This window comes from Gavia stellata, chromosome 13, assembly GCF_030936135.1.
Source record: "Gavia stellata isolate bGavSte3 chromosome 13, bGavSte3.hap2, whole genome shotgun sequence".
NCBI classification, from domain to species: domain Eukaryota; kingdom Metazoa; phylum Chordata; class Aves; order Gaviiformes; family Gaviidae; genus Gavia; species Gavia stellata.
Genome location: NC_082606.1, coordinates 1017911 through 1032066, shown reverse-complemented (window position 1 = coordinate 1032066; position 14156 = coordinate 1017911). Strand labels below are relative to the sequence as shown.

Below are 14156 nucleotides of genomic sequence, written 5' to 3'. Positions count from 1 at the left end.
CTTCCTATCTCTCACCATGAGATCAGGAAAGGAAAGGGCTGCTTTGGCAGCCGACTGATGGAGCCAAGGGCTTCCTTTATTCAGCCCTGACTACCAGCTTCTTTTAACTGTAAATGAGGACTGTGTTTCTGGAGAGCCAGGCACACCGTGTCCCCACCAAGCAGAGACATGTCACACCTCGAGTCCTGGATTTGGGATGTCAGACAGGTGTGGCACTGTCTAAAAGTATAGAATATCGGTATTGCTGATAGTCTTGTCATCCTTGTGCTTCCAGCCTGGGCTTTTCTGCCGCCCCAGGTGTGCTCCAGGTTTCCGTCAGAGGCTGGCTCACCTCTCGCAGGAGCAGGGATCTCCATGGGCCAGGTGTCCCCAAGGGGTGACAACAGAGATGGCATGCACATGCTTGTGCTAGTGCCTGCGAAGCGGGGTGGGAAAGCTTTGGTAAGACAGTAGGGTGAAGGAAGAACAGAAATGTCATGTAGGCTGTGAAGAGCTGAGAGGAGAAGATCCTGCAGAGGAATGTGGCCAAGAACAGTCGGGAAGCCTGGTGCTAGCTGTTCCTCCTCCATCACAGCCCTCTCTTATCAGAGTTGTTACAGCCCAGCTGGGAGCTGGGCACTGTTTTAACGTCCAGCTTGCTTATCTGCTAGTGCTGAGAACAGGCAGAGCCCAGGGAGGGAGGCCAGCCCCAGGCCTCCAAACCTACTACGGGCACCTCAAGGGCCACATCTTCATCTTCTAGCCCCTCTGGAGCAAGAAGTGGGAGAGCGTGCATGCCTGTGTGCCCAGCGGTAGTGCCTGGGGAGGACGGGCAGGTCTCACGCAGAGCTTTTGGTTTCCAGGTGCCGAGAAGAAGATGCAGGCATTTACCAGGCCTCAGCTAGAAATAACAAAGGCATCGTGTCCTGCTCTGGCGTGCTGGAAGTGGGAACCATGACGGAGTTCAAAATCCATCAGAAGTGGTTTGACAAAATTAAGAGAAAAGCTGAAGAAAAGCTGCGCGAGATAGAACAGGGCAAGAAACGAGGGAAAGAAAACGTGGAGGTGGAGAAGTTGCAGGGAATGAGCCCCGATCGGCTCCAGAGAAAGCGGAGACTGGCCAGGGATCTGAATCTCCGGTCAGGAGCCTCTCCATGGGAGAAGGAGGATGCAGCAAAAGTGCACGTCGCCGATTCTCAGTCCAGATTACATGAGGATATTGCTGAGCCGAAGGAGCAGCCCGTCAATGCGATAACGGGCTTTCCAAACAAACTGATAGCACCTTTGAAAGCAGAGGTGACCACCAATGGAGATGCCTCTTTGGAAAGTGTGGAGGAGAATGGGAACAGCTTTCTCACATACATCTACGAGACAGTGGAGGACCTAGCGACTAAGCCAATGGTGAAAGACTCTGCAGCTAAAAAGAAGAAGAAGGTGGAGGGTCCTCCAGCAGCAAAGCAGGAAGTTTCCAAGACAGAAGAAAGTGGGCGAGACAGGGCCAACCCCTCTCCAAATCCAAGGTTTGCCCCTCCTGTCCCCTTACGCAGGAATGCACGTTTGAGGGTGGCAAATGATCAAGAAGTGGAAAACAGTCCAAAAATCAAAGAGCCCGGGAAAGCTGTGAATGAGGACAATAAAATCAATGGCGACATGCACTTCTCTTTACGAGAGATGTATTTTGATAAGCAAGTGAAGCCGGCAGCAGGAAAGGAGGAGGCGGGAGCCAAGGAAGAGGCTGCAAGCGAGGCTGCCCTGCAGCCTGTGGCAGTCAGCAGACAGACAGAGGATGTCCCATCGTCCTCAGAGGTGTCAGAGGCAGGACCTGTGCCATCTGAGGGACAGAGACGCCAGCACCAAGCACAGAAGTTGGAGGGAAACAAAGCCATCAGTCCAGAGGTAACTAGGACAGAAAGCAGCCAATGCAGGGCTTGCAACAAGAAAATATTCGAGCCACACGGTTGTATTGTGGCACCAGCCCTGGGAGGCTCCGTGTACCCCACAGGATCTGCTGCCCAGGCTTCATAGGTCTCCACTGGCAAAAGCACCCAGGAAAAAGGGCTTTCTGGACTTTGTCTGCCCAGACAGCAGAGCTTCCAACCCATCTCCGAATAAATGTCAGACGAGGTGGTGAGGAGAGATGTACGTCAGGGCCCTCCGGCTGAGCAGCTGGTCTCCGGGTGGCCTGGGGTGTGCTGTGAGCTCTCCTGTTTAATCGGCAGGCTGACCTCATGCGAAATGTTTCCAAATCAGTTAAGCAGGGAGCACTGAATGGCTATTTATAGTTGGGGGTGGATGCCTTGTGCGTAGGACAGGCAGCGAAACTGATGACATCTGTTCAATTTAGCAGTTGAGCCTGAGCTTCAGCCGGTGCTTAATGAGTCCCCCATGCAAATGAGCGCAGCGTGCCAGGTACCCCATGTGAGCTGAGCCGGGCAGGGCACTGAATTTTGTTTCCAGTGCAACATGTATACAGTAGATCGGGGCTATTTTTTGGCTCTTCCCTGTTGGAAAAACTCTGTTGCAAGACTCATTGTGGTGTGATGCAGCGCCCAGGGCACAGCACCTGCTCCTGACCCTCACTGCGTCTTTTAGTCAACTTCTATTTTTGTCACTTAACCTGAAGCATTTTCCATGAAAATATTGGACTGGAAGCTGCCAGTCTTTTTATTTTTCCTTTTTATTTAATGACCCCTTCTGTGGTAAAAGGTTCTCTGAGTCCAATTTGCAGGTCCCGTCAGGATTTGGCATTTAAGCTATAGTAGGTGCACGCTTTCGGTACAGATCAAGGCTATCAGAGGAGGCACTCCGAGTGCAGCACGTCTCCCTTGGTAGGTAATGCAAATACTTCAGGATACAGAAAGTGGGACTGCCAGGTGCTCCAGTGAAAAAAATTTCCTTTCTTTTCTAGATTTCTTTAGCCATAGCTAGGAGCACCGTTTACTGGTAAGAAACCTGCTATGTTATGCAGTGAAGCGAGCATCTGGGTCGCCACAGTGCAGCGCCCTGAACCCATCTTTAACCTGACCCATCAGCATCACATATTGCTGCAAATTATTGTGGTGCATGCAAGCCTAAGGCAAAGCAATTTGTTTTCTCCCTCTCTGCTCATTTTTACACCCTTTGCTCTTAAGGAGGGTGGAAAGTGTTGGTGTGTAGCAGCCAGGCTTGAGCTGTCATCCCTGAGCCTTTGACATGCATCAAGGTATTTTCCTCTTCAAAAACCCACTCACAGAGGGAAACCTGTAACTTGTCAGCTGGTGTGCCTTTGAGTAGACAAAGGGGAATGCTTTTGATTTGAATTTGAATGCTTGAGCTAGTTGGTGATGCTGGGGAAAGTGCTCCAGCTTTTGTGTGACTAAATAAGCTATTTTAAAGCCCTTTAAAGCTGACTCCAGACGTGTTTGAGGATATTTTCACTCCCCAGGACACGGGTTGCTTGTCTTTTTCTTTTTTAATCTTTCCCTTAAACAAGGGTTGTAGCATGAGTGTTTTCCTGGCCTTGGGACCTAGCTGGGCCTCATGCTCAGGACTTCTCTTTTGAGCTGGATTTATCTGTAGCAGAAGGGCTTTGCAAAATGCCAGACCGCAGCCAGGCTCTGAACATCCTCAAGCACAAGAGCAGAGAAGAAACTGGATTTGCATGATGACCACTCTTGCCTAACTTTGAAACTGATGATTTTGTTATATTTCTTCTATATGCCCCTAGTTTGAGTGTTTTACGATTACTTAAGGACAGATGCTTTTCTGAAAAGCTCCCAGAAAGCTTTTCTGAATAAGCTTTAGTTCGTGCACCAATGATAAGCAAATTTCCCCCAAGCCCCAAGTCCTCTTCAGCCAAAGAGATGTCTCCATTGACCAGCACCGTTGCATAGAGCCACCTCTGTGCATCCATCTGTGAACCACAGCCCTGGTCCACCTCCAGCCTCTTGGGCACTGTGCTTCTCAGCCCCCTGAGCAGAGGGACCAGGGCTGGCCCTGCGATTAGATGGGGCTGCGTCCATTCCCATCCCTTTCCGTGCCACGGAGGACCAAATACTGTGGTAAAACACAGCAGGGTTTCACTGCATGAAGCCTATCTGTCTTTTAAAATAAAACCTTTTAAGCCGGAGCACTGGGGTGCTCTGTGTTGTGACACTCAGCCCGCTGAAGCAGGCTGGGGACGTGGCTCTAGGGGAACAGAAACAGGGACTTGTGGCATTTGGGGGTGCCTGTGCAACCCTGTGAACTGGGGCCTTATTTCTGCATGCCATGTGTGGACACAGAAACTGCCTGGCCTTTGTCATCCTTTAGAGTCTACCAAGGAAGCGGACTTGAATTCTGTGTGCAGGAATGGCGCCCCTAATGCTGCTTCTCCCACCCCAGTCCTCTGATATTCACACTGTCATAACAGTTGCTTGGGGAAGGGCTTGCCGGGAGACCAGCATTACCTTTCCCGGTTTTTCCAAGCATTCGAACAAAGCTGAAGTGGCACAAAATAGAAGGGCTAAGTGCCACAGCCCTCCTTTCCCATGGACCTCATTTTGGAGGCTTAAAGCTCAAGTCAGAGACCTCAGGAGAAAATCCTTAGCAGCAGATCCTCTGGGATGGAAGGGGAACCTGTTGTGAGCATGCCCTGTTCCCATGCAGTTGTCCTGATGTTGCTAGCTGAGCGTCAGATGGGCACAGCGTCTATCAGTGGTATTGCTGCCTCCCCTGAGCCTTATCCTACAAAAATAGGTAGTGCCCCTTGGCTGGAGGATTTCACTAGATCTCCTCAGGATAAAGCTGAGCCGTCACAGCGGGCAGCTTGCTGAAAAGTCTGCTGGTGTGCAGCTGCAGTCGGAAACATTTGAGCTTCCTGAATGTCAAAGAAACAGGATGGTCGAATAGCGCACATAACGTCATGGTGTACAGTTTCGCTATAAATCATTTGGGCAGCTTCATCCAGATAGTGTGTGACACGACAATCGCCCCATGTCAGGGTGGAGATTGCAGATATAGTATAGGGGGAGCAATGAGTCTTAAAAAGAACAAGAAAATTATACAAGGTCTCGGCAACGGCTAGTGAAAATGGGAAAGTTTTGCTCTTTGGGAAGGCGCCGCGTCAGAGGAGATTGAATTAAAAGCCATTGAATGTTTTAGAGAGGCAGATCTCCTGTCTCTTTGTGCACAACCAAGGCATTGAAAGGCAGAAGAGTTGGAGCCGATTAAAAGAAAAAACGTTTTGTGCAGCATGACAGGGAGCTGTGGGACCCACTACTGTGGGACGATGGCAAAGCCAGGAGGCCCTGGATGAGTGAGTATCAGCAATACCAAGTTAATACTTATGATTCAAGCCGAAGTTGGGCAGTGCCATATGGTACAGATGGACCACAAGCACCACTGAGCAGACCCAGGCAATAAAATTATGGTAATTTTCTATTTTCTTTTTTTGACTAGGTTGCAGCAACAGTGGGACAGTCTGCTAGTGACCTAAAACATCCACTGTCTGGTCCAACCTTCGAGACCAGTCAGCAAGCCAATAAGTTAGAGGAGCTCAGGAAAGAGATGCCTGTCTGCCAGACCAGGGGGGCTGGGAAAAGGACAAATCCTCGGCTGAGGCCTCAGGAGCCACCAAAGCCACCAGCACCTTCTCCAGACCACATGCAGTCCAGCAAGGAGCACCCTCCCCCTAGGAAGCTGGGAGAAGGACATTCCAGTGCTCTTGAGGGCAGAGAAGCCCAACAAGGACTGTTAAATCAAGAGGACAAAAGCCAAGGTGAGGAAGAGCCATTGCTAAAGAAATTGAGTCCTCCAGAGCCTGGAGAAAACACTCCTCTTGAGCAAATCACACATCAGACAGCAGTCAAGGATGGGAAGAGCAAAGAGGCAGGAGCAGAGCTGTCTGGGAGCGATCCTGGTGCAGAGGCAGGAGGGAGTGGTGCAGCAGAGCCATCTCCTGGGGCTGTGCACAGGGAGGTAGAAGGGACACCTTTGGGACATCAGGAGACTGAAACTCCAGCTCCTGCTTCAGTTCGACTTGCTAAGGAAGAGCCTCTTCCCGCTCCTGCAGCAGGGACATCGGTGGCTCAGGAGGCATCGCTTGCAGCTCACGGCACCTCAGGGACGGAGGCCACAGCAGGAGAGGTCCTGTCTGGAGCCCAGCTGCTGCCTCCTGCAAGCAGAGGAACAGAAATCAAAAAGGCAGATGGATCTGCCCCACAAGAGAAGTTTTCAGCCAGCTCATCAGGGGAGGAGAGTGCCAAACCAGTGCCTGTGGGACCTCAGGGGAAGGAAGGAGGAGAGCAAACAGCCACAGCTCTGTGCCAGGAACCAGCAGCACCTTCAGGCACTTCTGAAGGAGGTGCTGAGGTTCAGCCACCGGTACCGCTGGTCCTTCCTAGCCCCGAGAGACCTCAGGAGATGTCTTTGGAGGAGAAGATGCAGCACAAAAATCTTGTTTCCTCCTTGAAGAACTATCTGCTGCTGCTTTTAAAAATGTCAGATAGCAGTAAGGATGCCACGAAGGAAGACACTGACCCCACGGACAAGGAGCAGCCCGATGCAGAGGAAGTCATGCTCCCAGAGATAGGCATTGCAGGCCTGAGCCCCCGCACCTCAAGGAGAGTTTTGGAAAAGGTACAAAACAATCAGCTCTTCCAGACAGCAGAGAACTTGCCTCTGACCCCCAGGACGTCCAGGAGGATCACGGGCATGATTAACGAAGAATTTGTAACCAGCAAGGAGATGCTGGCTTGCAGGCCTGTGCCACCAAAGAGACGTACCTGGGTCACTCCCGAGGCAGAGGCGCCACCCCAGCTCTCTGTGCCCTCCATCGTGGTGGGCAGTATGCCAGCAGCAGGAGCGGGGCAGCCTCCTAATAATGTTTCCAATTTGCCTCCAGCGAGCCCTGAAAAAGAGAGCCCTGGTGACCCTCTGGCAGTGCTACCTTGTGCCACGCCAGAGGAGCTTGCTTCTGGGGCCCGACGCAAAATATTCCTGCCAAAAACCAAGCAGGTGGGGGAGGAAGAGGCGGTAACCCCAGAGAGCCCAGGGCATGTGAGAAGTCCTACCGTTTCACCACGGCAATCCAGGAAGAATGCGGCCCTGTTGCAGTCGCCTGCCCTGGCTCCGTCCCCTGCCCTGGCTCCGTCCCCTCCCGCAGAGCAGCGCTCGCCAACCCTCACGAAGAAGATGGCCACATTGGAGGTTCCTAAGCTCTATGAGGAGCCCACAGGTGACAGCAGTAGTGACCATGAGGTCCCTGAAGATGCTAAGCCAGAAGCACAGCCAGCAGAGGCCAAGAAAGCAAATAACCCATTTAAAGGTAAGGGAAGAGGTAACCCCCATGAAGCATGTTTCCTTGCTGCCTACAAAGGGAGCCTGGCCAACTGAGCCAGTGATAGTCAGCTGGGGCCACGTGAGTTTGTGCATTTGCAGGGTTCTCAGCATCACCCTTTGGCCATGTGAAAGCCAGAAGTCTGCACCAAGACTTCTTCCCTAGCACAAGGAAGGTGGAGGAATGCAAAAGACAGCAGCACTGAGATTGGCTGTCTCCACAGCCTGGAGTTCCCTGGCCAAAGGAATCATATAATCCTCTTGTTCTTGGTCTGCATTTCCTGGTCGTCACCACGCCTCGTGCTGGTCGGAGGTCCAGTGGGCATCAGCTGGGTGCACACTCCTTTTCCACTTCCATGGACAATGCTAATTTGATCCCTTGTGGCATCGAATTAAAAAAGGCATAATCCTGGTGTTGAAGTGCTTGCGGGAGCCAGGTGATACCCCCACAGAAATCAGCACTCTTGCAAAAGTAAGGGTAGCCTTGATAAATCCCTACTTCAGTAGATAAATGTTTCCTCCAACATTGCATAGTGTTTTTCTGCATTGCCTCTGGCCAAGCCCCACTAGGTATTGCAGTGCTGCGCTGTTGAACGAAATTGTACCACTTGAATCCCACCGTATTATACAAGCGGAGCTCTGAGACCTTCCCTGGGAAGGTGATGTTATACCAGGCTGTGCTGACATACCTGTGATACCCAACACGAAAGTCCTAAGCAGCAGCGCTGGGGTAGGCTGGCCTGTCCCCGGAGCTGCAGCCAGCACTGTGTGTCTCACCATCGATCTCTTTGCACCCTGTCCTTAGCTCCACAGGTGATTCGTAAGATCAGGGCAGAACAATTTTCCGATGCGTCAGGAAACCTGAAACTTTGGTGCCAGTTCTTCAATATTTTGAGTGATTCTAAGCTGATGTGGTACAAGGACGAGATCCCTGTAGCAGAAGCCCAAAGGAGGTAACCTGCCAGCTCCGCTTCGTTGTAGTCCTTGTGCGTAGCCCTGGGTTCGTGTGTTAAATCCAGCTCCTTGCGTTTACTGGGGTGAAGGTGCCCCTTCTGTTAAGACTGCATGGGAAGCTCATTGCATGGCACAGTACATTGTGAACTTTATCTTCTCAGTGCTTGGGGAGGGATTGCCCAGATGGGGAATTGCTGCCAAATTTGCCCTGTTGATGCTCCACCTGGAGCCTGGCTTAAGGGCTGATGCTTTGAGTAGCAGAGCCCTGGAGAGGGTAGGGGCTGAACCCAAACTTTGGGGAGGGCAGGGAAGGTGCTGTGCCCATCTCAGAGTTTGAGAGCTGGGTGTGAGCTGCAAAACTGGGACCCCAAGTGATACATGTGAGGGTGGCAGCTGTGCTGGGAGGGTCTGCACGCTGCACCAGAGCAGATGCTTCCATGCAACCACCACTGGCAAGCACCAACAGGGAAAAAGCTCTGGCTGTGCCTTCTCTATCCCTTGGCATTGCCCTTGCACAGGGAGAGCTTGTTTGGACAACTGTGTGGCTTGTTGTATCCTGGATGCTCGTTTGGGTGCATTATGGAGAGCAACTTGTTCTCAAGCCCAAGGGAGCTTGTGTGGGAACATCATCCACATTGGATAGGATTTGCCTGATGCCTTTGAACATCCCTTGAGCTCCCTTTATAATGAGCAGGCAGAAAGAGGTGCTTCTGGGGCAGAAATGCTCTCCTACGGCATGTATTTGAACTGGGGCAGGTGGACCAGGAGTTGCCATTGCTTTCCAGCTGATCAGAGCCTGCTCAGCTGGCAGGTCTCAGGATGAGGGTCCCACCTCTTCCCTCTGAGGCCCGTCATCCCCTTGCTGGTTCAGACTAGCTGTGCGTGGCAGAAACAGGCCTTTGGTTCTTGTGGAGACCCGTCTGCCTGGTGAGTTGCCAGCTTGGCTAGAGGAACTGCCAGCCCAAAGCTTGGTGCTGCAGGCTGCAGAAGACCGTCAGCCTGCTGCTATAGAGCTTGTGCTTTTCCAGTCCCTTGGAGACAGGCAGGTTGCAGGATGGGGAGTGGTGTCTGCTCTCACTTGTGAACAGCTGAAAATTAAGCTGGACACCTTTGTGGCTGATTGGCTTCCAGCCATCCCATCCAGATGCGGGTCTGTTATCCCAAGCACAGCCCTGACCCAACCACACTCAGAGGCAAGTACCTTTATCAGTCTGTAGCCCAATCCCAGCCAGATTTTGCAGGGATTACCTGAAGACGAGCATCTCTGGGAGTACAAACTGCAGGGCAGAACTCCTTGTGCCATGAGGTGCCCGGGGGGCAGCTGGCATGCCCTTGGGCTACCTTCCTTTGTAGCCCTCTTCCAGCCCTCCAAGGACAGCATGGTGCCCACCCACAGTGCCTGTGACAGGGCTTCTGTGTGCCCCCACACGTCACGCAGAGCTGAGGCCGTGCTCCGGTTTCTTCCAGTGCTGGTGACGAGGGCCAGGCAGCCTTGGCTGTTGTGCAGGCGTCCCAGAAGGACTGCGGGGTCTACCGGTGCGTCATCAGCAACGAGTACGGCACTGACTCCACTGATTTTCTGCTCAGCCCAGAAGGTGAGGAGCCCTCAGCAGCCTGGCAACTTTCCCAGCTGCCCAGGTGTGCCGTGGGGTGGCGTGGCGAACTGCAGAGAGGTCTTAGGGCCAGGCTGCAGAGGCGGAGCCTTGCATGCCCCATAACGCCACCACTGTGAGGTGCATCTGCCTCCATTTGCTAATTTATGAGCAATTCATACCATCCTCCTTGCCATCCCTCGGTGTGCAAGTGCATGGGGCAGGGTGGGATCCTGGCGGGACCTTGACACCTCTTTGCTTTCTGTCTGCTCTAGTGCTGTCAGGATTTATCTTGCGGGAAGAGATTGAAGGTAAGGGCCACATGCTGACGAGCTGCAACTGCTGCCCCTTGCTGTGTGGGGGGCAGGCAGCTCTGTGGCAGGGGCAGGACGTGCCTGCGTTGTCCCCCCTCACCAGCTCTTCCCTCCACCAGTTGGAGAGGAGATCGAGATGACGCCCATGGTGTTTGCGAAGGGTTTGGCTGATGCAGGCTACTGGGGGGATAAGCTCTTCGGGCGCGTGGTGAGCGAGGACATGGAAGTGGGTGCCGGTTTCCTGCGCAAAGCCTGCCGTGCCAGAGCCATCTACGGCCTGGAGCCCGTCTTTGAGTCTGGCCGCACCTGCATCATCAAAGTGCACAATTTCATTGTCTTTGGGACCAAGAATGAGAACAGCCTCATCGAGAAGAACTACGACATCACCATCCAGGTGGGCATCCTCGTGGGGCACCCTCCACCTGTCTCCCCTACATCTTCCCGGTCTGTCTGTGCTACAGTCCCCAGCTCTGTGCCCACTTCCTTTATTTCCTTCCACTTCTTGAATGCTCTGGAGGGGTCGAGCCATATTTCAGTGGGCTGGCGATATCCTTGTTATTCTTAGCTTCAGCTCCTCTCTCTGAGCTACACAGAGCTGCTTGGAGCTTTCTCGTCACTTGTCCTTTGGCTACCAGGACAGGGAATCAACTGGCAGTGGTCCTAGGGGATGCCTGGCCAGGTGGGGGATCCCAGGGAGGCGTTGGTGCAAGACGGGACAGGTCCCTGACTCTTCTGTTTGAATCTCCAGGAATGTAAAATCCAGAACTCCAGCCGCGAGTACTGCAAGATCTTTGCCGCTGAGGCTCGAGCCGTCCCTGATTTTGGAGCAGTGCCCGAGTAAGTAAGGTGTTGCGGCTCTGCTGGTTTGGCATCCTGGCAGAGCATCCCAGGGGATGGTGGGAGGGATCCCTATGGGTGCTGAGGACATCCCGAAGGGCAGCATGCTCTTCTCCCACCCTCAAATGGAAGGGATATTGGGGGAGAAGGCAAAAGCCAGGGTTGCAGGCCACGGTGTGAATCTCCACTTGCTGTGGTGGGAGAGCTCACCACCTGGTGCTGACCCCATCTGTGTGCTCCCATGCAGGATAATTCCTCTGTACCTGATTTACCGACCTGCCAACAACATCCCTTACGCCACGATGGAGGAGGACTTGGGCGGGCCCTGCGAGCAGTACTGTGTTACAGAGAGAGATGGCAGCTTGGTGGCACGAGGCACGTCAGAGATTGTGCTCAAATGCTGCACCTTCCAGCATTGGGTCTACCAGTGGACACATGGAAACATCCTCGTGACTGACATGGAAGGTAAAGGGATCTCCCATCTGATTCCCGTGGCCCCTCCCCACGCTCTGGCCTGTGAGAGAAGGAAGAAAAGCCCCAGCCTTGCCCTCCTGCCACTTTCCCCAAGTGCCATGGAGCCCAGCTCCCAGGGCGATGACCTGCCCTTGGTGCTGGTGCCCGTCCTTCTCTGGGCAGAGACTGGTTGTCCTCCCTTTCATTGCAGGAGTGGGCTGGAAGATGACCAACGTGCGGATTGCTACCAACCTGAAAGGGTGAGTGACCCCGAGCTGCTGGCGCAGGGTGGCCCTGGCTGTCCCCAGCTCAGCCACTCACGTGGCAAAGGGCTGTGGTGGTGAGCGTGGCTGGGCTCCGTCCTCAGCTCCCTGCTCCGGTGGGACATCTCCTAGTGTGAAGCAGGAGCTGAGGATGGCTGTGTTGGCAGGTACCAAGGGCTGAAGGAAAGCTGCTTCCCTTCCCTGCTGGAGCAATTCACGGCCGCTCACCAGTGTAACCATTACTGCAGCATCCTGGGCCTGAAGACGCTGGAGCCAGCCAAACCCAAGGGCTCCAAGAGCCCCTCCATGGGTAGGAAGTCGGCCCAGTCCAGCCCCCAGCTCCAGAAGAAGGGGCTGGCAAGTCCCCAGGGTACCCGCAAGGCTGCCGTGAGCCCCAAGAGCTCCCGGCGAGCTGCAGAAACAGGGGAGGCCCTGGCAGCCTCCAAGCCCGGGTCGGGAGAGAGCAACAGGTCTGGCCGCCCGCAGTAGCCGGAGCCGCCGTGGCTGGGACCCCCCAGCCTGGACCCCAGCCCGAGCAGCCCAGAGGCAGCACGCGACCAGGCTGGGAAAGGAAGACCCCGGCAGTAGCCGCTGCCGCTGCTCTCCTCCCTTTGGCTCCCGCCCTGACCTGTGGCGCTTGCATTGTGTGGTGTGTGCTAGTGTGAGCAGCCCGGTCGGGGTCATGGGGGGGCTGTGAGCTGTGGGCAGCACGGACCCCCTCACCAATACCTCTTTACAAGAGCTGCTGCTGGTGGTGGAGCCTATGGAGCCATGTGTCCCTCCACGCTCGGGTTCACCTTCCTCTCAGCTCTCTCTGTTTGCCTTTCTTATGGCAGGGGCCATCAGACCAGCTCCTTTGGCCTTAGCAGGTGCCTGTCTGGCTCCCCTGAGCAAACTGGGAGTCTGGGCTGCCCTCCTGGCTCCCAGCACCTCATGTCCCTTTTGTGCCTTCCATAAAGTGACCGCGCCAAGCCCCGCCAGCGCTCTGTGTCAAGGATGTGAACCCCAACCCCGCCCAGGTGGTCTCATTTACTCCGACACACTGTGATTTAAAAGGTTTTGCTGCAGAGGGGTTTAGCGGTGAGCTGCAAGGCTCCTGCTGCTATTGCATGGGGCTCTGGGGTGTGGGCCAGTCCCGTGGCGGGGCACCAGCATCAGTACCGGCACCTGCACGGGGATAGGAGTTTTCACCCCTGCCCTCCCGGCCTCCCCTGTGCCTTGGGATGAGCCTCCCACCCCCTTGCCAGGTGGGTGCTGAGGGTGACAGTGCCGCTACGGGTGGCGGCCAGTGCCACGGTAAGGATGCTCTACCTCACATGGGGCACCTGGGAGCGGGGCGAAGGGGACACCTCCCCTCCATGCCAGGCACTGCTTTGGCACATGTGGGTGTCCAGCCCACAGGACTCACCCCTCCTTGCCCACCTGCCATATGCAGACCCCGTACGCCCTGCCCAGCCCCATAGCATGACCTGGTCATGCTTGCTTAGCATCACCCCTACTTGGCACATGTCGTACCCCAGTGGCAGCTAGCAGCACCTGCTCCAGATCCCGCTGCCCCACGGCGGGAGGCAGCGACGGACAGGCAGGCTCATGCTGGTAAGTAAACCACCCTGCGTTGCATCAAGCCTCCCTTGAGCTCATCAGCTCATTCAGGCGTGCAGGAGCCGGCAGAGCATGGCAGTGGGCAGCAAAGGCTTGCAAAGGGCCCCAGCGCTGCCTGCTTTGTCTTGCCACAGAGGATCACCTTCCCTCTGGCTTTGGAGGAGGGTGCTGGGCGCCAGCAATGCCACCTCGCATGGCAGTGTCCGAAACGGTGTCTCAGTGCAGCCTGGCGGAGGAGGAAAGGGACCGGGCTGGGAGTGCGGCACGCCCTGGGGTCCTGGTGCTTTGTTATTGTGTCATTGTAAAATAACGATGTACATAACGTGGCCGCGTTGGCAAATGGGCGCTCTCGAGCGCAATAAAGCGAGAAGGACTGGCCTGTTCCCCGGCGCTGTGGTCCCTGCAGGAAAGATGCACCCAAGCACGGCAGGACGGGGCAGCTTTGTGTTCGAGGGAAGGAAACGTCTTCAAGTAATGGCTTTACCCCCATCTGCACCCTGCGGGGGAGAAGAGGGTGGCTGGGGCTGGACCCTAAAGTTGGCACCTGGTGGAGGCTCGGCTTGCGAGGTCTGCAGTGAACGCTGGCTATGGCAGCTGCGGTTGCGGGGTGCAGCCTGAGCAAAGCACCTCGTGTCGTGTGGGACAGCCATGATCAGGAGCCATAGGGGGACTGAGGGCAAGCACATGGGGATTTCCATGATTTATTTGGGAGCAGTTCCCTTGTTTCCGCGAGGCCAGCACCTAAGGGTGCTGGCTGCAAGGAGCACGCAGCTGTCTGTCATCACTGGAGTGGAGACGACCAAACACACAGGTCTCTGCCGGGGTTTTTTCTACCTTTGGGGCCAGGCTTTGCAGACCCTGGTGCT

The 14156-nt window shown here is 54.7% G+C and overlaps 1 protein-coding gene across 1 annotated transcript in view; it reads left to right on the top strand.

Moving 5' to 3' along the window:
• Nucleotides 1-13673, top strand: part of ALPK3 (alpha kinase 3) — a 35327-nt gene extending 21654 nt beyond the window's left edge. Inside the window, exons 5-14 of the mRNA XM_059823685.1 lie at nt 843-1875; nt 5398-7264; nt 8081-8228; nt 9697-9824; nt 10097-10132; nt 10255-10529; nt 10884-10972; nt 11220-11437; nt 11637-11685; nt 11856-13673. Coding sequence (XP_059679668.1) covers nt 843-1875; nt 5398-7264; nt 8081-8228; nt 9697-9824; nt 10097-10132; nt 10255-10529; nt 10884-10972; nt 11220-11437; nt 11637-11685; nt 11856-12177 — 4165 coding nt within the window. The 3' untranslated portion in view covers nt 12178-13673. The remainder of the gene's footprint in view (nt 1-842; nt 1876-5397; nt 7265-8080; nt 8229-9696; nt 9825-10096; nt 10133-10254; nt 10530-10883; nt 10973-11219; nt 11438-11636; nt 11686-11855) is intronic.
• The last annotated feature ends 483 nt before the right edge of the window (nt 13674-14156 follow it).